Consider the following 21,685-nt stretch of genomic DNA (forward strand, 5'->3'; position numbering starts at 1 on the left):
ATCGCTTGCATCCAGCATGCCTCTTCATTTGCTGGGTTACGGTCTTGTTATATATAAAATGCCCTTTGTGTTGCTCTTACTAATTGCTTCAAAAGGCAGTTGGTATAAAAATCTGACTTTTCATCCAGTACCCTGTGTCACACATTAGAGCTAAATAAGTAAGGGACCTTTTGTTGCTAACAAAGCTAGCAACGTATTAACACCAGTAGGCAAGTAGCTTTCTAAGAACCTAATAACCTGGAGAAAAAAAAAAAAAAACAATGTTTACCCAGGGATTGTTAGCATAGCCTGACGGCAAATGTTGACATTCACTAGAGCAAAGTAGACTAGCTAATTTATCAAACACACTGACTTTGTCCTGTGGATGTGTTTATTCACATTCTTTATGGTTGATAGTGGTTTAAACCTCAGCTGTAAGACAGTAGGCTATGGGACATTTCTTCAGCTAATCCCCTGGCTCAGTCAATTTTCTACCACTATCTGGATGCTTCTAATACAGCCATTTAGTTAGCATGCTGTAAACATTATACGTGTGTCTAGATTTCTTATTTCTCATAGATGTTTGAGAACCCTGAGGGCATTGCTGGTGTAGTGTCTTTAACAGACATGTCCTATCTACTTTTATAAATGAAGAGCTTTGTGTGTGAAGTTACTGGGCATCACAGGTAAAGTCATGACTGAGGAGCACTGACGAAAAGGCTGTGTGATACTAGATCGCAGATTTTATTTCTGATGACTCACTGCATTATTAGGGTCTCCTTTACCTATCTTAGAGAACTGATCTAAAGAAATAACTTTTGTAATCCTGGGTATATTTCAGTTCTAAAACAGCTTTAAGACTGTCTTCTCAGAGCCTTGAAGTAAGAGAAAACACTTTTCAAAGGATAGTTTAGAGTAAATATGTCAGAACTTACTATTGCAAATTAATTTTGGCTCTATGGGTTGCTTCGTTTAGCATCATTTTGGGTGAGTATAAACTGAGTTGGGCTCCTTGATCTGCTGGCCAGGCTCCAATTTAGAATCAGACAGTGTGTGCAAACTTCCGCAGGACAGGAGTATCCTTTCGAGAAGGACCTGAGGATGGAGTTTGTGCCTGTCACCATGTGTGATGCTGGCGATATGTGATGCTGAAAGGCTAGGCTGGGAGCTCTAAAAGGTCGACTTCCTGTTAAAACCTGTACTGGGGTCGGGGGTGGGGTTGGGGAGATGGGTCTGGAACTACCTGCTGTTCTTTCCGAGTTGGCCTTTACCCTCGGGTTGGTCTTTACCCTCGGGTTGGTGTCTGCCCAGTTCCAATAAGTATGTGAATCTGAACCATTTCCAGCCCCACCCCATCCCCAAGTCAGAATTGCAGCTTTTTCCTGTTTACAAATTCAACTGCCAAGATCCAAAAGAGAAAGCCATGCCAGGCAGTCCTTTCCCCCAGCTGGAAGTAGAACCCTCTTGTTCTCTCTAGAAAACAATGCCACAAGAAGTGCTATTGCCCTCTATGTCTGTGTCCTGACTTCCAGGACTGACCACGTGTGGTGATGAGCCACCCACGTGGCCCCTTCCACTCTTACCATCAGACCTGCCATTTGGGAAAAGGCTGGCGCGGTTAAAACAGCAGTTGGATCACCCAGGATGTGCCCTCGCTCCTGCTGATTGGGTTGGCCCATCTCCTTCATCCCACTCCTTCCCACATGAGCCCCTCCGTCTGCCTGGACCCTCTGGGCTTGTTCTGGATGCTCCTTAGCCTCAGAGATTGCTGGCTGTTAACTTGGGGTTGAAGGGGTGAGGAATTAAAGAGTCCCAGTTGGCAATGAAGGCACTTCTGACTTCATTTTTTCTAAAGAAATGACAAAGTGAAAAGCTTCCTTGAGAAGACCCCAAACGGGTTCACCTCCCTGACTTGTTCTCTTGGTCCTACTTGTGATCAGTGACGGGAGCCTGGCTGGCACCCTCTCAGTGGCCCAGAGTTCAGCTCTTTCGTGAAGTAGGTGGTGACCTCTTAAAAACCTGTATTGCCCAGCTACAAAGGCTCACCTGGTTTTTACAAAGTGAGAGCATAAGAGGAAAGTAGCATGTTGAAAATTTACCTGATTCCAGAATGTTCTGCAGTGGGACCCAGGAGCCCATTTTGGGGCGGGGGTGGCTAGAAAATGTGAGCAGAGACTATTAACAAATGTTACAGATGGTGAGGATGCAAATTGGAGAGTTGAGTCTGTTGTGTGGACTTGTACAGCTATAACCAGCTTTACATTTGTTTCTAATTCTTGACTATGATGTTCATAAAACTCAGCTGTAAATGGCTACTTCCAAATTCTGGCTCATGAGAAGTTTTCCATTAAGAACAATAGAGTGCATCAAAAATAAAATATGCTTCACAGGGCAGCACAGAGCAAAGGGAATCAGTTGTACTTTCCATCAGAAAACTTACACCAGACCAGTTGTTGCAGGGCATGGTGGTGACCATCTGAGGCATCCCCTAGGGATTCATGTGCCAGATCCAAGGCTGGGGTGACCACCTCATGGAGATGATAAGAACAGAGAGATGTGCTTTGTGATTTCCTTTCCAAATAGCTTCTAAAACTGAATCTACTTTTCTCTTTCAGCAGGTAATATTCATACACACACATATATGTTTATATTTATACATACATATATATGGGCTTCCCTGGTGGCTCAGAGGTTAAAGCGTCTGCCTGCAATGCGGGAGACCTGAGTTCGATCCCTGGGTCGGGAAGATTCCCCTGGAGAAGGAAATGGCAACCCACTCCAGTATTCTTGCCTGGAGAATCCCATGGACAGAGGAGCCTGGTGGGCTACAGTCCACGGGATCTCAAAGAGTCAGACACGACTGAGCGACTTCACTTTCATATATGTATATATTTATACGTACATATATATGTATATATTTATATATACATATGGGCTTCCCTGGTGGCTCAGACAGTAAAAAAATCTGCCTGCAGTGCAGGAGATGTGGGTTCAGTCCCTGGGTGGTAAAGATCCCCGGGAGAAGGGAATGGCTACCCACTCCAGTATTCTTGCCTGGAGACTATATGTATAGCTTTTTAATCAGATAGCTTTAATTATGTGTTGTGGAGAAAGACAGAAATTTTGTATTACATTTGATCATATTGTTTTTTTGCTGTTGGTCTAAGATGTAGAGAATGGCATCAGTTCAGTTCAGTTCAGTCACTGAGTCGTGTCTGACTCTTTGCTACCCCATGAATCACAGCATGCCAGGTATTCCTGTCCATCACCAACTCCCAGAGTTCACTCAGATTCACGTCCATCGAGTCAGTGATGCCATCCAGCCATCTCATCCTCTGTCGTCCCCTTCTTCTCCTGCCCCCAATCCCTCCCAGCATCAGAGTCTTTTCCAATGAGTCAACTTTTCACATGAGGTGGCCAAAGTACTGGAGTTTCAGCTTTAGCATCATTCCTTCCGCATAAGAGATGGTTAAAAGGACCCCAGAGTTGAAGCCCCAGGAAGTGGCCTTCCAAGCTGTATGCTTCATCTAGGGCAGCCAAGTCCCTCTTCCTTCCAAAGGGCAGCTTTTACATCCCCGGATCCAGACAGACCACGGAAGATGTGGGGCGGAAGAGGGGCCCAGAGGAAGAAGGGACCTGGCTTGACCTTTAGGGACTCATGGCTGTCTTATTCACCTGAATTCATTGCTTTCCTGTGGGGAGGGGCCTCTGGAATGGATTTGGAGACATTTGTTCAACTTTATTTACCTTGAAGTTTCAAACCATTTCATAAACTACTAGCAGTGACTTTTTAAGAAAATCCAGAGATGATTTATTTTGTCTGGGGTAAGCCCCAGCCTGAGTTATTTTGAAAGGCTCCCCTGGGACTCAACCAAAGCTATGAACCATTGATTTAAAGTGAAAAATAAAGCACCAAGGAGGGGGGCATTGCTTCCACCATCATTCTCCACGTTGACTTCACCCCTCCCCCACCTCTGTTTTATTCTCTAGAGAAGGGAAGAAAATCTTCCTACACTTTATGTGAATTCAGATCATAAGGGAGTGTTATTTTGTTTAACAGCACTCTCAGGAAACCTGAATTCTGCCTGGAAATTCCAAGCCCAACTTTGGGACCATCCTTATCTAGGATGGTCTCCATGTATGCGGGGGTCCCAGTGGAATTACTAAGAGCACTCTCTTCACCTCTCAAAAGTGTCTCAGGGCACTGGATAAACTACAGTAACATTGGAAATGTAACTGTGTGATGGTTGGCCTCTGCTGTAAAGAGCCAATATGGGAAATTAACTTTTTTTTTTTTTTTCTAAATTTACCAATAAGCAAGCCCGTTCTGGCCAGTTCCACAGAAATGTTATTCCTAACTGAAGGTTTTTCAGCTTTTATTTAGGCTTCCCTGATAGCTCAGTTGGTAAAGAACCTGCCTGTGATGCAAGAGACCCCAGTTTGATTCCTGGGTCGGGAAGATCCCCTGGAGAAGGGAAGGCTACCCGCTCCAGTATTCTTGGTCTTCCCTGGTGGCTCAGCTGGTAAAGAATCCGCCTGCAATGCGGGAGACCTGGATTTGATCCCTGGGTTGGAAAGATCTCCTGGAAAAGGGAACGGCTACCCACTCCAGTATTCTGGCCTGGAGAACTCCATGGGGTCTCCAAGAGTCGGACACGATTGAGTCATGTTCACTTCCATACTCCCTTTCGTGGCTGTTTTGTTGTTGTTCTGCCTTTTGCCTTCATGCTTTCCAGTGTATATCTCCCTCATTACAGAACTTGGGAAACTTTCATAGCAGTCACATCATGATGATATCTGTATTGTGGCATCACTATCGTGGACACTTTTTCAACGGACAGTTTTGAAAACATCCTGTGGCGTCACCCTTTTGGCAGCTAGCAGGGAGTGAGGAGGAATGATTTCCCATTTCTAGAACTCGTGCCTCACTGAGCCAGCCCTGGGGTTTGTGACAGTGATGCTGACAAGCATTTTGAGAGGTCGGTCGCCTTTCATGGAAATACTCTCAAACTTAGCAGTATTCTCCAAGACTCTGAGTTCTCTTAATAAATCATGTCCTTATCCCAGTTTCTATTTTCAGTCACTGCACCCTCTGGGATGATAAGTTCTGTGTACTGAATATCCACTTTTTAAAACTGCATCCTTTACTGCTAGTAAAATTGTTCTTTAAAAACTCAAAGTGGTGATCCTTCGTGGCAGCATGTCAAAAAACTTGGGAAGGCAAGCCCTGTCCACCTGCCTGGATTGCGAGCCTCCACGATCTTTGCCCAAGCTCTCTTCCCTACTCTGCTTGCTTCGTCCTCTCCCCCCCACGTGGAAGTTAGTGCCCTCACGGTGGCCCTTCTCTGGACCTTAGCTGTCTTTATCATGGCATGCCACGGCAGAAGCCCCGTGGCTGTGTGCAGAGATGGAGCAGGGTTTTGTGTTTATTTCCAAGTACCCATGATCCGGTTGTATGGGGTTAGCAATGGCACAACGTGTGCTGTGTCTTCGGGAACCCACTGTGCTCAACGCCAGAGCCTCACGGAGCTCATTAACCCCCAAGTGTGGAAAGATGCTTTCTCAGTCACTGACAGCTCAGTTCCCAGGGCTGGGATGACCTTGACATCTGTTGGGCATCTCAGACTCCTTTTAGCATCAGTGAAAACTTCCTGCATCATCTCTAGCTATGGGGACATTATCCCACATCATTCATGAAAGTGGCAAGATCAGACCTTGCTGCATCTTTGAATGGCAGGGGTCGGGGAGTGGGGGGAACCCTGATTTTATATCCTAAGAAGTGTTCTCTGATCCTGCCTTTCATTGCCTATTTTTAAATTGTATTCTTTCTGAAAGAACAACTTTTTACTCACCCAACAATCCTGTCTCAAGCCTTAAGACTTTTTGCACGTCTAAGTTGGTGACTGGTCACACTTATATCTTTTAGACCTATGTGCCCCTGTGCCCACTCCTGATCAAGGGTCAGGACCTCTGAGATGGAACCCAGGCATCACTGTTCTTTAAAAGTGCCCCTTGTATCCCCAAAATTGTAAAGCACTGGCCCAAATAAATTATATTTCCTGGTTTTCCTTCAGATAATGCCAGTAGGTTGATCAGACATGTTTCCTCCTTAGATAAATGATGTTGAGTTGCTCCCAGTCAGAGGTGTGTAAGTTAACGTTTGCCCATTCTGCCCTCAGCCAAGGAGGCAGCCAAGTCTCCTGGCCCAGAAGGAGACTGTCCTGTTCTCTTCTCCAGAATGCCCCTTTCCATTAGTCCTGGAGTCCAGTCTCTGGCCTCAGAGGGAATTTAGCATGTGGAAATAACTGTAATATTCTCCTCCTTGAAAACAGAAAGCAGAACGTTTGCTACCATCTCCTCTGCAAGGAGACCTTCAGAACTGCTCCAGATAACTCACTACTAGATCTGCTTCCCACTCGGGGGCTCTATATTCCTGGGGGTCCGTGCAGACTCTCATGAGCATCCACGAGTTCATTTCAGGAAGCTCCGAGGGACTGGCCCATGTTGGGAAGCAGCCCTGGAGGCTAAATTGAGAACCAAGTCCCTGCACTGTCCCCTGAAGCTGTCACTATTGGGGTGGGAACACTGCTCCTATCTGACACTCCCGTGTACCTAGGTGCCTTTCATCAGTGAATGTAGTACATGTGTTAGTTATGAAAAATATGCATTGATAAACCATATATTTTTAAAATATAATATCTTTAGGTTAAAAATCATTTTTTAAAAAAGAGCCACAAGTGAAAGGAGCTAAAGCACTATTTTGCAGGTATTGGCCTAAGTGCTTTACATGTGTCCGTACCAATAATACTATTCTTTTTTTTGTTGTTATTCATTTATTTATGGCCATGCTGGGTCTGCATTGTTTTGCTCGGGCTTTTGCTAGTTGCGGTGAGTAGGGTCCTCTCTCTGTTGCCTGACTTCTCTTGTTGTGCAGCACAGGCTTTAGGGTTTCAGTAATGGTGGCCCACAAGCTTAGTTGTTCAATGGCACGCAGGATCTTCCCAGACCAGGGACTGAACCCATGTCCCCTACATTGGCAGGCAGGTAGATTCTTTTACACTGCACCACCAGGGAAGTCTCAGTAATAGTATTGTAATAGTCCTAGCAGACACTTCTGTCATGCTTACCAGAGGCTGAGTGTTTCTCTCACTGATTTACATCCATTGTTTTATTTCATCCTCCTAACAAACCCTGGGAGATTGGGTCCCAGAAAGAACAGGAGGTACAGAGTGGGGCAGTGACTTGCCCAGGTCGCCAGGGTGGGAATGGGTCAGACCCCAGTTGACTCACCTGAGTGATTTGTTGCTCTGGATATTTTCCGTTACCCTTCAGGGCTCCTGTGATCCCCAGATTCCATTTTGTTTGGGCTACTTTCAAGTTCATGCTCTGGACACTTCTTCATTCTCTTCCCTTGGGGATTTTTGAAAGCTTGCCATTTTTTGAAAAAGACTCTCTCTTTCTCCTCAATGGTCCATGTGCTTTGCTACTGCAATTTCAAATTTCATTTGGTCTGGACTCTACCTCTGTGTGACTTGGAGCAAGTCAGTAGACTTCTCTGAGCCTGTTTTTAGTTATGGGTGGGGTGTGGTGGAGAAGCCAGGCCTGAGCCTGTAGGCCTGACCTCCTGGGTTGTTGAGTAGACCCAGGGCAACAGAGGAGAATGTACTTTTGTGCTGTGCTGATGACAGGTCTTCATTTTTTATGCTATTGATTTTATCCTTTGCCTCACGTGACTTTCCTGAGATTCTAGTGTGAGATTTTAAATTAGCCTCTAAGTTTAAGGACTACTATTTAGCATTAAAGTCTTCCTTTCCACCTTTTCCTAACTGCTGCCTGAATGCTCATCCTTTTCTTTTCCAAATCCGAATGATTATGAGGGGAAGCGATGGTCTTACCCTCAGGATATTGAACAAAATCAGGTTGTGGTCACACATGGTGGTCGCCTACCCCCATAACCATTCAGAATCAAGTTTGTCACTTTACTTAGAAATTCTGAAAGACTTGTTCTTGGAAGCAATACTTTGTTGTATCCAAAAACCTGACATACTTGTCTCTTCTCTTTGAGGCCTCTGGTCATCCATCTCAGCATCAGGATTGGTATAGCCCCACAGTCCCCCTGAGTGGACCTGAATATCTGGTTTAACCGTTCTAGAATATCTTCCTGTTGTAGGTGACTTTCTGCCCCTTGGAGTGGCTGAGTTTGCAGGGCCCAACCTCTTGGACTTGCTTGGTTCTAGAAGGCCCACTCCAACCCAGGGAGCTGACCACCAAGTGAATCTGGGCTCCACCAGGCCTGCAGAGAGAAGTCCCAGCCCTCACCCCTAAGCCCTGGCAGTTAGCAATCAGTGCTTAAATGGAGAATCCCCTCTGTGCTTCTCAGAAATTCTGGGACTCCTGTGGCCTTGGGTGCTGCCTGTTTGAAGCATCCTCTTGGAGGGGCTTGCTTCTGCTTCCTGAAACTGGACCCTTAGCCCTCTTGGACAGTTTGGGGGAAAGGAGCTGAATTGCCTCAGTGACCTCCTTCCCAGCCCTTCTAAGAGGTCTCTGCTAGCTTTGACAGCATCTCTTTCCATAGAGGGTGACCTCCATTTCTTCCCGTTTTGGCTGTTACATCCTCTCCCCCGTCCCTGCAGTCCTCTTGGCCAAGTCAAGAACAAACAAAACCCTACATTCCGTCCAAGCCTGAAGCATTTCTCCAGAGACAGTATTTCTGGGAGGGCAACTCTTGGCATGTTGGAGGCTCCTTGAGAGTTGCTGCTTTGAAGGAGGCTCTGGGTGTCGCCACCTCGTTCAGCTCAGAAGTTCAGCTTCACTAGGCTTTCTGGGAGCAAAGCAGAGCCTGACCTCCTCCCAGAGTGCCCCCTGGCCCTTCAAGAAACAAGTTCCTCTTTTACCTTGAACACTTCTGGAAGTACTGGGGTCAGTTGCCTGTCCAGAGACATGCCTACCCTGGTTTCCCCACTCCATCTTGCACAACTCTTTAGCTGGGCAGCTATCTCGCTCCAGAGACAATTATTCCAGTTTTCATGTTCAGCATCCCCAAGTCCAGCATCCTGCACCTGGTACCCGACAAATAGCTGCTCCGTCAACATCCTTTTCTCCCTGTGAGTTCTTGAGCCCTGAGGGCACAGGTTTGGCTGATTGACCTTCTATCAAAGAACTGAGGGAGATACCCTTATTTCCTGTTGCCCCAGGATTGATCATTGCTGTCAGTGGCCTCCTGGCCCCCTACATTTTTTGTTGGTCTCCATGAAAAATGTCCCCACTCAAGGAGTAGCCACCTAAAAAGCACTCAGGAAATATCATTTAAGGAAATGAGATCTACAGTTGAAAAAAGGCAAAAAATATAATAAATAAGGGAAGATACCCTGCCAACCAACAAGAGACAGTTGAGGGACTGAGTTTGCTTTTCAGCCTCTTCTCCTGCCTTTGCTCAGGCTTTGTCATGGATCATCACTGATAATGTCTTGGGACTCCAAAATCAGCAAAGGGGTCTCATGAGGTGTGGCATAATCCCACCATGATGACCCTTGGCCATTCCCACGCAAGCCTGTGTTCTTGCTTTCTGCTGTTTTTTTTTTTGTTTTTTTTTTTTTTAAGAAGAAAGATCTCAGTCAATCCAGTCTTTTGTGGTGTTAATCTACCATACTGGTTGTTTTTACTTAAAGTAACTTTGGTTCCATATTAGAATCAGGCTTTCATAATGGATTGTGACTCACAGTTTTGCTGTCTTGTTGGAATGCCCTGGGTCATTGTATAGACAGCTTTCTCTGTTCTGTTATTCTATTCTGTGTTATCAGTATAGCTGGTTAGTGCCAACGCCACACATTAATTCTATCAGTTTTATAGTAAGTTTTTACGGCTGATTGGATAGATATTGTATTATTTCTACTTATGGATCTTTTTACACATATACTCTTTCATAGTAACTTTAGAATACTTTAAAATTCCAAAAACTTCTTGGAATTTGATTAGAATCACTTTAAATATATGTTGTGTGTTGTGCTTAGTCCCTCAGTCATGTCTGACTCTTTGCGACCTCATGGACTATAGCCCGCGAGCTCCTCTGTCCATGGGGATTCTCCAGGCCAGAATACTGGAGTGGGTTGCCATGCCCTTCTCCAGGGGATCTCCCAACCCAGGGATCGAACCAAGGTCTCCTGCATTACAGGTGGTTCTTTACCTGCATATATAATAAATATATTATTTGTGTATAAATTTTATGACGCAAGATAATGAACATCCTTTTAACACTTGAGACTTCCTATTCAGGAACATGATGTTTCTCATTTGCCCACATCTTATTTTATTACTCTCAATAAAATTGTGTCACTTCCTTTCAGTAGGGCCTGTATTGCTATTTCCAGAGGTTTAGAGTTTTCTTTGTAATCATTTATTTATTTTTGGCTGTGCTGGGGTTTTGTTGCTGTGCGGGCTGTCTCTGGTTGTGGGGCACGAGCTTCTCACTGTGGCTTCTCTTGTCGAGGAGCATGGGCTCTAGGGAGAGCAGGCTTTACTGGTTGCAGCTTGCAGGCTCTAGAGCTGGGCTCAGTAGTTGTGGCTCATGGGCTTAGTTGCTCTGAGGCATGTGGGATCTTCCTGGATCAGGGATTGAACCCATGTCTCCTGCATTGGCAGGTGGATTCTTTACCACTGAGCCACCAGGGAAGTCTGGTCTGGAGGTTTTCTTTCCTTGTTTGTGTGTTGTTTTATGTCTGGTCTTGTGTAAAATACAAATTAACTTTTTGATCTCCTGCCTGGAAGTATCACCTCCTGTCATCCTCCCAACCCTGTTCCACCTTTGCTGTGTCACATCTTAGCCCTTCCTTTCCAGAAGCCTTTAGAAGGTCCTTTAACATTTCCTAACCTCCTTCACAAGGAACTCTGTCTTATCTGCTTTATCTCCTCTTTTCATCATTGACCAGTTTCCCCTTTTTCTTATTTCAAACAGTGGACAGTCATAGACTCTCTGATCAAAGAAGTGCAATAAGGAAAGAAGTCTCTGAGAAAGACTCTTGGCAAGAATTAAGATGAATGGGTTGGGAGTGAGGAGAGGCTGGAAGCAGGAAGCCCATGGTGGCTGCCCTGGGAGGCTGGCTCCAGGGGTCGGGTTTGGGATGGAGGTGGGGGCAGTGAAGGACAGGACACGAGAGACTTTGTGGAAAAGGATGGCCGACAGTCACTCAGACACAGGACCAGGTGAAGGACATAGTGAAGGTCACTCTTGCTGATCTGGAGCTTGGAGGATTGAAATGGATCCGAATTGATAACAGAATCCCTGGACACCAGCATGTGCTCCCGGGCACAGAGTACTTTGGCTTGTTCTTGCAGATGCCGCTGTGGGTTGTCGTGAGGGGAGGAGACAGTTGGGCAAGCCCACGTGACCCACCCTCATCTCAGGCAGAGTAGCTGCTAAGGCACTTGAGGGGTCAGTGGCATCCAGCAGACTCTGTTTCAGTTATGAAGAAGAGCATTTAAAATACCTCTTGGATAAAATCCAGAGAGTTAATAATTCAGCCTCAGATATGACTAATTCTTATTCCTTCCTTCTCGAAGTGGGTGGACGTGCTCTGAAAACATGTCATCTGTAGAAACAGCTTCCCCATTATCTCAGGATGCCCAGAGGCTGGCTTTGTCTTGATTTATGAGAGCAGAGGGTATCCATTGATGTGAACTGAGTTCTGCTGAGGACGAGGAAAAGGACATGTCAGGCTCAGAGCCACCCCCTGGGTCTGTCCTGAGTGCTTGCTGTAGGTGGACCCTGGCTGAAGGGGGCAGGCTGAAATCTGAGCCGTGGGGCTGTGTCTCCCTCAGGGTGGACATCTCGCTCTCATCTGCACAACGCAGCAGTGGGGCTGGGCCTGCTCAGGCATCTCTGCAGGCTCTCAGGAACTCTATGGATGGGGGTCTAGGAGCTAATGATTCCCGGGGAATCCTTGCCTTTCTCTCAGTGCCTCCTGGGCTGGAGCCTGGCTCTGGGTTGGTGCCTCCCCCATGCCAGGTCCCAGGCTTCTGTCTTCCGTGCCGCCACCCATGAGGCCTCATTCCTTACGCTCATGAGATGCTGCCCCGCCAGGCCTCATGTCCACATTGTAGGCAGGAAGATGGAGGAAAGGCAAAAGGCATGGCTCATGGGTCCAGCCCTTTTGAAGCAGGAAAACAGAAACCCAAACTGCCAGCCTTAGCTGCAAAGGGTCCAGGGAGGTGATTGATTTCACTATTACCAGCCTGAACGAAATCCAGGCCCTGTTGGTGAGCAGGGAAGAGGGACTCGATGATGTTGGGCAGGCCCCCTGCAGTGCCTGGAGGAGTGGGCGCCCTGCTGCCCCAAGGGGGGCACACAGGTCATCACGTCCCTCTTCATTCCCTTCTTCAGCATTTTGTCAAACCTTTTCTCATGCCTTCTTAGCATTCCAACAAAGTAATATATTTTTTAATAATTTTATTTTTATTTCTTTAGTTTTGGCTGTGCTGGGTCTTTGTTGCTGCACAGGCTCTTCTCTAGTTGCTTTGAGTGGAGGCCACTGTCTAGTTGCTGTGTGTGGGTTTCTCATTGCTGTGACTTCTCTTGTTACAGAGCACAGTCTGTAGGTGCGCAGGCTTCAGTAGTTGTGACTTGCAGACTCTGGAGCGTGGGCTTAGTAGCTGTGGCTCACACGCTTAGTTGCTCCGCAGCATGTGAGATCTTCTTGGACCGGGGATTGAACCTGTGTCTCCTGCATTGGCAGGTGGGCTGTTAACCACCAGACCACCAGGGAAACCCCCAAACAATATTTTAAAGTAAGATTTCAGCTACATTTCAGGAGCTCCTGATAAGCTTATTGGCTTAAACATATAGAAGACAAGCTTGCCCTGCAGGGTAGGGGTGCATTTATGCCACGTATCCTGAGAGCCCACAGTTCCAAGCCAATGACACACCCACAGGTGTTGTTCCTCCTGGCCACCAGGTGCCCAAATGGCTGGGATGCTTTCAGTTATTTTCTTCATGAAGAAATTGTAATTTATTCCCAAATGCATATTTAAGGAACTAAAATAGAACATTAGCAATTGAGTTTGGAAGGGCTCAGTAGGACTTAAGGGGCCACAGCCAGTTTCTCCTTGCCAGCTCCCAGCCTCTAGTGCCACAGCAGACACTCAGCTGTACCAGGCCCAGCCTGGTTCCCTTCTTCAGAGGAGAGGCTGAGGCCTCGGTGCAGGAGGCTGACTGGCATCAGCTGCTTGGCTGGGACCTGCCTGCAGAGGGGTTCTGAGCAGCTGACTCATGGAGTCCCCTGATATGGCCCTGGCAACCTCCAGCTTCATCCCTGGCAGTTCCATGGAACTATTCAAAGGCTAGGTAATAGTCTCTCCTCTCCGTCACCATCTCTCCCAGCCCCAGGCTAGTCCTAGACAGTCTTTAGGGTCCAGCTTGTGTGACAGCTTCTCCAGACCCTCACCCCCTCCATCACCAGGTGAGTTGTTCCCCTGAAGCTGGGCCCCTCATGCAGTAAGCTCACCCTCAGCGTGCTGCATGGTCTCACCCATCCTCATCACCCTGGGCTTGTTTCATGAATCAGAATCATCAACCTCCAGGCCTTGTGGCCCCAAGGGAGGCTGCATAGCTCAGGGAGCTTGCTGACCAGCCTCCTTTCACCTGTCCCCGTTTCCACCTGTCCTTGATTTCCTGAGAGTGGAAGGGGAATGTTGGGGACCTTGTCATCATAGCTCTGGGCAGAGGTGAGAACTGGCTCAGCACCTTACACCCTTCCTAGCTTCTGGCCCTGTGCCAGCCCCAGGCTAACGACAGGGGCTGCTCCGAGGATGCCTGGGACAGCAGGGGGCATGGACCCCCTCCTTGGCCTCTTTGCCAGTTCATCCCTCACTGCTCTTCACCCGCCCAGTGGGCTGCATCCAGATGTATGAATGTGGCAGGAGAGTGCTCAGGTGTCAGGGCGGAATGCCGAGAGGAGCCTTGGAGATGCAGAGGGCTGACCCGCCAGCGATGCTGGGTTCCCCCCTGGCTCCCGTCTCCTTGGCGCGTGGACCAGCTCTCTCCATCTCTGGGCATGCACCACACGCTCCAGGGCCAACCAAGGCACATTCCGACACCTCGCAGCCTGCAGGAAGGGAACTCTGAAAGGTCTGAATCCTGTTTCCACTGCTTCTATGGAAAAAAACAGGGTGTTTCTTTCTTTTTTTTTTTTCTCCTCCTAGCAAAATATCACATTTTTTCCCAATTGAAGGAAAATCAATTTTATTTTGTAATGTGTCTGACTCGAGAAGTTCCATGGCCGCCCCGCTCTTGGCGGCTTCTTGGGGCTAATCCCTGATCTCCGCTGTGCTGCTGAGCGGTAGCCAGTCCCTCCCTGAGCTGAACCAGGGCCATTTGTTTTCATCTCTAAATAAGTCGTGAGTTTACTTTTAATAGAGGACCAAAGATGAGGCATTAATCTTGGACTCTCCTTATTTTATCACAAGAAAACGGCTGCAGATGGAAAAAAGCAGGAGATCATTGTCCTGGACTCCAAGAGGAGCAATGCTATTAATATTGGCCTGACGGTCCTGCCCCCTCCAAGAACGATTAAGATAGCCATTTTGAATTTTGATGAATATGCCTTAAACAAAGAAGGGATTGAGGTAAGAGGAGCTCGACAGTGTTATTTATGTTCTGTTGCATTACTGTCCAATGTGACTTTCTTTCTCCACAGGGTGGCTTGCCACTGTTTTGTCTCAGCCAGACTCTGAATAGTCACATCCTTTTTTTAACTTCTTGAGGGGGGAGGTGGGAAGAAACCCCGCTTTGCTTATTGGGAAAATCAGGTTCATTCATTAACTTCCTTCTGACCACACTCTGCCTGCCTCGATGTGGAAGACCTTGACAGCCTACACGGGGCACTGGAATGCCTTCGTTCACATCATTTCAAACCAAATACATTTCATGAACAGTCTTAAAAGTGGGCTTGTCTGTGCACGCTCACCTCCGTGTACATGGCTCTGTTGTTCTCTTGGCGCCCGTTGTGGTGTGTAGAGATGGGTTTCGTTTGCTCAGCTGGGGAGCCCAAGCCAAGTGAGTCCCCAGTGTCTGTTGGTGTGAGTGACACAAGTGGAGAGCGTTTGGCTGTCCTGGCTGTGACTGCGTGACTGGTGGGCACCCCAGCTGGAGCCGCAGTCCCCCTGCTCTGCCAGGGTCCAGCACCCTCCACTGTGGGCCCGTGTCCATTGTGGGAAGTTCAATCTCCTCTTCTAATAATGGAGGAAGAGTGAGTGGAGCCAATGGCTTGGCCCACAGATGCCTCCAGGGGCGTGACCGGCCTGGGGACCCACTGGGTAGAGTGGGGAATCTCAGGACACTGCTTCGTGACATTGGTGGCAGCCAGCGCTGCCTCCTGTTGGCAAGGAGCCCTGGATTCCTTGAAAGCATCTCCGCACTGGAGGTTCCCGCATACCCAGTCTCATTTGAAAGACTCGAGAGTGAAGGAAGCCAGTGAAGGCTGGCTGCAGTGAGGCAGAGGGGCTCAGCAGGAGAGTCGGAAGTGAGGAAGGGCTGGGGGGCTGTGCCGGATGCACCCCCAGGCCTGAGTGTGGGAGGGGGGAGTGGAGGCCATGGGGCAAAGTGGTGCCTGAACCCAGGTGGGCAGGCATGCCTTGTGCTTTGGAAAGCAGAGGCCTCCACAACAGAAGCTGTGTTCTTAGAGGTTTGTACTGGATTGAGTACAGACTTCAAGATCCATGCTACCCAGAACCTTGGAATGTGACTTTATTTGGAAGTTGGGTCTTTGCAGGCGTGATCAAGCTAAGATAAGGTCGTCCTGGATTAAGGTGGGCCCTGCTCCACTGGCTGATAGCCATCTAAGAAGAGAGAAGTTTGGACACAGACACAGCGAGGGGAAGGCCATGTGAACACAGAGGACACCCAGAGGGGAACACCGTGGAATGATGGAGGCAGAAGCTGGAGAGATGTGCTTACAAGGCAAGGGACACCGAGAAGTGCCTGCAACTTCTAGAAGCGAGGAAGAGGAAAGGAAAGATCCTCCCCTTGAGTCTTCAGAAAGAGCATCGCCCTGCAGACACCTTGATGTTAGACTTTTAGTCTCTCGGGCTGTGAGGGAACATATTCCCCTGGTTCGAAACCCTCCAGTTTGCGATGCTTGGTTATAGCAAACCTGGGAAACGAGCACAAGGCCTGAGCAGCTCTGCCCCTAGAAGCACCCACATGGCCTGTGCCAGGAGCAGGTGTGACGAGGGACGTGCACTGGCCACTGGCTGGAGAGAGAGTGGGGCCCGAGCCCTGGAGTCAGGCCAGGCAGCACAGCGCAGGCAGGGAGTGAGGGCACGTGTCAGACGGGAGAGGGGGCCCAGAGGAGACAGCAGGCAAATACAGAGGGGGACACTGAGGCAGCTGCCAGGCAATGGGAAAGGAGGGGGCCTGGCCTCAATACGGGGCAGCTTCACCCTGGGGCCCCCAGAGCAACAAGGGAGAAGAGCGTTCATGTCCGTCAGGCAGGTGGGGGCTGCCAGTTGGCTCAAACCAGGTGCCAAGTGTCTCTCACGCACGCAGATGACGTGTAGGTGCTAGTGCGCGATTGGCCATCCTGTTTACGTCACAGGATCTTTGAAAGATTGCAGAAGCTTCGGATTCATGCTTAGAGAGCCTTCAAATGCAGCCAGAGGCAGCTTGATTGAAGGGAAAAATGGCAACTTCCCCTTTTAAAAATATTTCCCCTTCTTGCCATGAGAACTTGAAAGTCCATCAAAACAGACAGATTCCTTTGGTTTTGCCTTTGTTCTGTCCCAAAATGTCAGTCTCCCTGGGTAGGGGAAGTTTCAGATACAATAGGTTACTCAGACTTTAGAGTGAATCAGATGACTTTTTCCTTCTCTGACTGGTTTCCAGCTGAGCACCTTTTTGCGCCAGGAAGGAATGATGATGGGAAAGTAATGATGACAAACAGAGGAGCAGCAGCACATTAATAAACTGGACTTTCACGGGTTTCCTCCTCCGGGCCAGACGCCAAGCAGGGGCTGCTCACAGAGGCTCATCAGAACCATACGAGGTGCATCCTGTTACGTTCCTCACCTTAGGGTTGAAGAGGGTGCATCCCAAAGTTAGACTGTCTGTGCCCAAGCTCACCAGCCAGCAAGAGGTCTAACTGAAATGTGATTTCTAGAGTCTGAAGTGCAAACCACGGGCCAGCTCTGGGGGTGGCCAGCCCAGGTGGGCTTTCTGGGTCTGGACTCACCCACAGAGAAGAACAAGAGGGAATCCGAAAGGGGAGTGAGGAGACACATGGGACATTGCGATCTGCATCACAGTGCTGCCTACCGTTTTCCTCCAGGAGTAGCTGGTGTCTGATATGACGTACAGCAAACAGATACAGCTGCGGAACACACTGCCTAACCCTTCCTGAGACTTTGCTGTGTCGTGAGGCCTCAGTAGATCACCAGTTCAGTTCAGTTCAGTCACTCAGTCGTGTCCGACCCTTTGTGACCCTATGGATTGCAGCACACCAGGCCTCCCTGTCCATCACCAACTCCCGGAATTTACTCAAACGCATGTCCATTGAGTCGATGATGCCATCCAACCATCTCATCCTTTGTCATCCCCTTCTCCACCTGCCTTCAATCTTTCCCAGCATCAGGGGCTTTTCGAATGAGTCAGTTCTTCGCATCAGGTGGCCAAAGTTTTGGAGTTTCAGCTTCAGCATCAGTCCTTCCAATGAATATTCAGGACTGATCTCCTTTAGGATGGACTGGTTGGATCTCCTTGCAGTCCAAGGGACTCTCCAACACCACAGTTCAAAAGCATCATTTGTTCGGCACTCAGCTTTCTTTATAGTCCAGCTCTCACATCCATACATGATGACTGGAAAAACCATAGCTTTGACTAGATGGACCTTTGTTGGCAAAGTAATACCTCTGCTTCTTAATAGATCATATATAGTCATTAACATGGAGTTACACATTTTTGTCACACTTTTCATTGGAACAGAGTTTCTCAGTTATGGCTCTGTTGCCATTCTGTGCTGGACAGTTCTTTATTGTAGGGGCTGCTCTGTGCTTTGTAGGGTGTTCACAGATCCCTGACCTCTGTCCACAGGATGCCAGTAGCACTGCCCCAGTGGTGACAACCAAGAATGTCTCCTAGACTGTGTCAACATACCATGGGGACAGAATCACCCTGACTGAGAACTGCTTCTCTAAAGCTGCCTGAGTGAATGCACTGCTGCTACTGCTGCTGCTAAGTCACTTCAGTCGTGTCTGACTCTGTGCGACCCTGCAGACGGCAGCCCACCAGGCTCCCCCGTCCCTGAGATTCTCCAGGCAAGAATACTGGAGTGGGTTGCCATTGCCTTCTCCAATGCATGAAAGTGAAAAGTGAAAGTGAAGTCGCTCAGTCGTGTCTGACTCTTCCCAACCCCATGGACTGCAGCCTACCGGGCTCCTCCGTCCATGGGATTTTCCAGGCAAGAGTACTGGAGTGGGGTGCCATTGCCTTCTCCGAGTGAATGCACAGAGTGTGTATTTTCAATGCTTGTCAGTTATAGCTGAGAAGAGTCCAGCAGAAACCAGTCCTCGTGGGGAACCTGTAACCCAGGCCCTCCCAGTTGTTACCTGCTGCCTGTGACCACCAATCTAGGGGCCCTCAGGGGCAGAGATGGTGTCTATCCTGTGCAGAGTCAGTCTCCCAGAGCTTATTGTCTAGCTTTGTTGTTCAGAAGTTACATCAGGGCTGAGAAGAGATGATAGTCATGTCCTTTACTAATATGATTTCCAGCTTATACCCAAATGGCCTTTTGCTAAACCGTCTGCTCTATAGCATGGCACCATGGCCTAATGGGGCTGCATGAAACCTCTGTGTACCCGGATGTGATTAGGATGTTTCCACTGACATCCTGCTTGGCAACTCCATGTTGTGTATCTGACTCATCATGAAAACCCACAGGAGTAATTAACTAACTTCATTAAGAAAGTCGTTCTTCATAAGAGTATTAAATTTTAGAATATGATTGGGGCCCATCCCTAAGTTGCATTAATGATATTTTCCCATGTAAAATGTCCCTGAGGTATCATACTTTGCCGACAAAGGTCCATCTAGTCAGAGCTATGGTTTTTCCAGTAGTCATGAATGGATGTGAGAGTTGGACCATAAAAAAAGATGAGCGCCGAAGAACTGATGCTTTTGAATTGTGGTGTTGGAGAAGACTCTTGAGAGTTCCTTGGACTGCAAGGAGATCCATCCTAAAGGAAATGAGTCCTGAATATTCATTGGAAGGACTGATGCTGAAGCTGAAGCTCCAATACTTTGGCCAACTGATGCAAAGAACTGACTCATTCGAAAAGCCCCTGATGCTGGGAAAGATTGAAGGCAGGAGGAGAAGGGGATGACAGAGGATGAGATGGTTAGATGGCATCACTGACTCAATGGGCATGAGTTTGAGTAAGCTTCAGGAGTTGGTGATGGATATGGAAGCCTGGTGTGCTGCAGTCCATGGGGTCACGAAGAGTTGGACAAGACTCATCGACTGACCTGAAAGAGGGTTTTCTTTTTTTCCTTGCTTTTCTCATTTTTGTAGCATCTGTGTCCACTCAGAGGGTAAACACAATTGAATGGTCCCAAACGACATTTAGCTTCACACTCCTTGGCTGCCAGGCCAGTCAGCATCCTAGAAACAGACATTCCCTTTGGTTGCCTGTACAAAACTGCAACATCTTTTCAAGGCGTTGTGTTGGGGGACCCTGTCTGTGGGTCCTGAGTGAGAGCCGCAGCACACAGTTGGACCTCAGTGCAGGAGCCAGTCAGTGGGGTCTGCAGGCCCAGGAACCAGAGTGTCCTGATGACTGGGCACCTTAGCCACACTGGTAGTTTGTGGAAGTGCCATGAACATGGAGGTGGTGCTGGAAAGTAGGAGGAGCCCCTGGGTGGGTCTCCAGCTCTGCCTTGGTTGATCCAGCTTGACTTCAGGCACCACATCTTCATCTTCAAATTTGCTGCATAATTCGGCCTTACCTGCCTCACCAAGTGGTCACAAGAATGAAAGAAGATACCATCGAAAGAGAACCTTGAGAAGTTAACCTTTAACCTTAAGAAGTTTTTTTTTTTTTTTTAAATTCTCTATGAGACTCCATGCATGATGGAAAGCCATTATCTCATGGGATGGCAGGTTGCAAACCATCCAGCCTCGGCCATAACAGCTCCAACTTTTTGCTGTTAGATACTTATCCAGAGTCATAGCCAGGGTTCTGTTCAGAATTCACGAGGCACGATGATTACTTATTATGGTCTCATCTGCAGGTGAATGAAATGGCCAAACCCCAGAATATTTGGGTCCATAAAAAATAAGACTTAGGCATTTTCCTCTGAAATAAGATTTTCCGATACAAAAGCAAGCATACTTAAAGCAGTGCTAGAGAAACACTGTCTGGGAGAAAGCAAAAAACCACTGAGATTATTATGTCCTGGTCTTGTTTGATGTTTTTCTCCTTGTGAAACCAGATGATCATCACAGGGTCATCAGTAAATCGACTGACATGGTAAAGAGCAGATTAAAGGTATGCTTATTCCATTGTCATCTGGTCATGGAGAAATGGGGATGTCACCTTGTACAAGGTAGCTTTGACCTGCTGTCCCCCTGTCTTATGACTATTTTTATTGTCAGTGATGTGCAAAAATTAACTGGCAGATGGCAACCTCATAAATCTTCAACAGTGAACAAATGGTTTAAATTAGTCAGAGAAGTGAAAAACAAAAAGTAAGATTGTTTGATTACTTTCCCAAAGGAAAAAGGCAACAAAAATCATCACATAAAAATGCCTACTGAAGAAGGGGGAAAGTGTTGACAACTTTGTGTTTTGGAATCCTTGTACATGCTTAAAACAATTTGAACATTAAGAAAATGAAAATACAAATTCTTCCTTGAGTTTCCCTTTTGAAAACTAGTTTAAATGCTGGGTGTTTTGAAATACGTGGCATCTGCTTGGATTGTTTCGGTCTTTTTGAAGTGTCATCTGTGTCGGCAGGTGGGATCAATAGCATCAGCCTGTGGGTCAGCAATGGGCTGAGCATCTCCCCAGTGCTCCATTCCACCCACTTAATCTGTGTTTGGGGCATGATAGAGAGGATGTTGGAAAAAAGAAGTATCTAGAGCTCACCACCTGTGACCTCACTGTGACCCCACCCCAGACACGTCTTCAATACAGTTTGGTGTCACTGGCTTCTGCTAACCTCCGCAGGCCACCCTCTCTGATAACATTCATGAGCCCAGGACAACTACTATTCCACCTAGATGCATCCTGAGGCATGATTGTGTAAATATCTGCACGTTTGCTGATTATGATGTCAAGTCTCCAGTCTTTTGTGTTGTTATTTTTAATTTTTTGAATTAATACGGAGTAAAATTAACTTTGTGTGGATCACAACAAACTGTGGAAAATTCTGAAAGAGATAGGAATACCAGACCACCTGACCTGGCTCCTGACAAATCTATATGCAGGTCAGGAAGCAAGTTAGAACTGGACACGGAACAACAGACTGGTTCCAAATAGGAAAAGGAGTACGTCAAGGCTGTATATTGTCACCCTGCTTATTTAACTTCTATGCAGAGTACATCATGAGAAATGTTGGGGGGGATGAAGCACACGCTGGAATCAAGATTGCCAGGAGAAATATCAATCACCTCAGATATGCAGATGACACCACCCTTATGGCAGAAAGTAAAGAAGAGCCTCT

The 21,685-nt window shown here is 47.6% G+C and overlaps 1 protein-coding gene across 2 annotated transcripts in view; it reads left to right on the forward strand.

The window, feature by feature from the left end:
- Positions 1–21,685, forward strand: part of FHOD3 (formin homology 2 domain containing 3) — a 527,184-nt gene that overhangs the window by 457,505 nt on the left and 47,994 nt on the right. For both annotated transcript variants that reach the window (XM_040264875.1, XM_040264876.1), the window contains one exon: positions 14,437–14,595. In XM_040264875.1, coding sequence (XP_040120809.1) covers positions 14,437–14,595 — 159 coding nt within the window. The remainder of the gene's footprint in view (positions 1–14,436; positions 14,596–21,685) is intronic.

This window comes from Oryx dammah, unplaced genomic scaffold, assembly GCF_014754425.2.
Source record: "Oryx dammah isolate SB20612 unplaced genomic scaffold, SCBI_Odam_1.1 HiC_scaffold_22, whole genome shotgun sequence".
Classification (NCBI taxonomy): Eukaryota; Metazoa; Chordata; class Mammalia; order Artiodactyla; family Bovidae; genus Oryx; species Oryx dammah.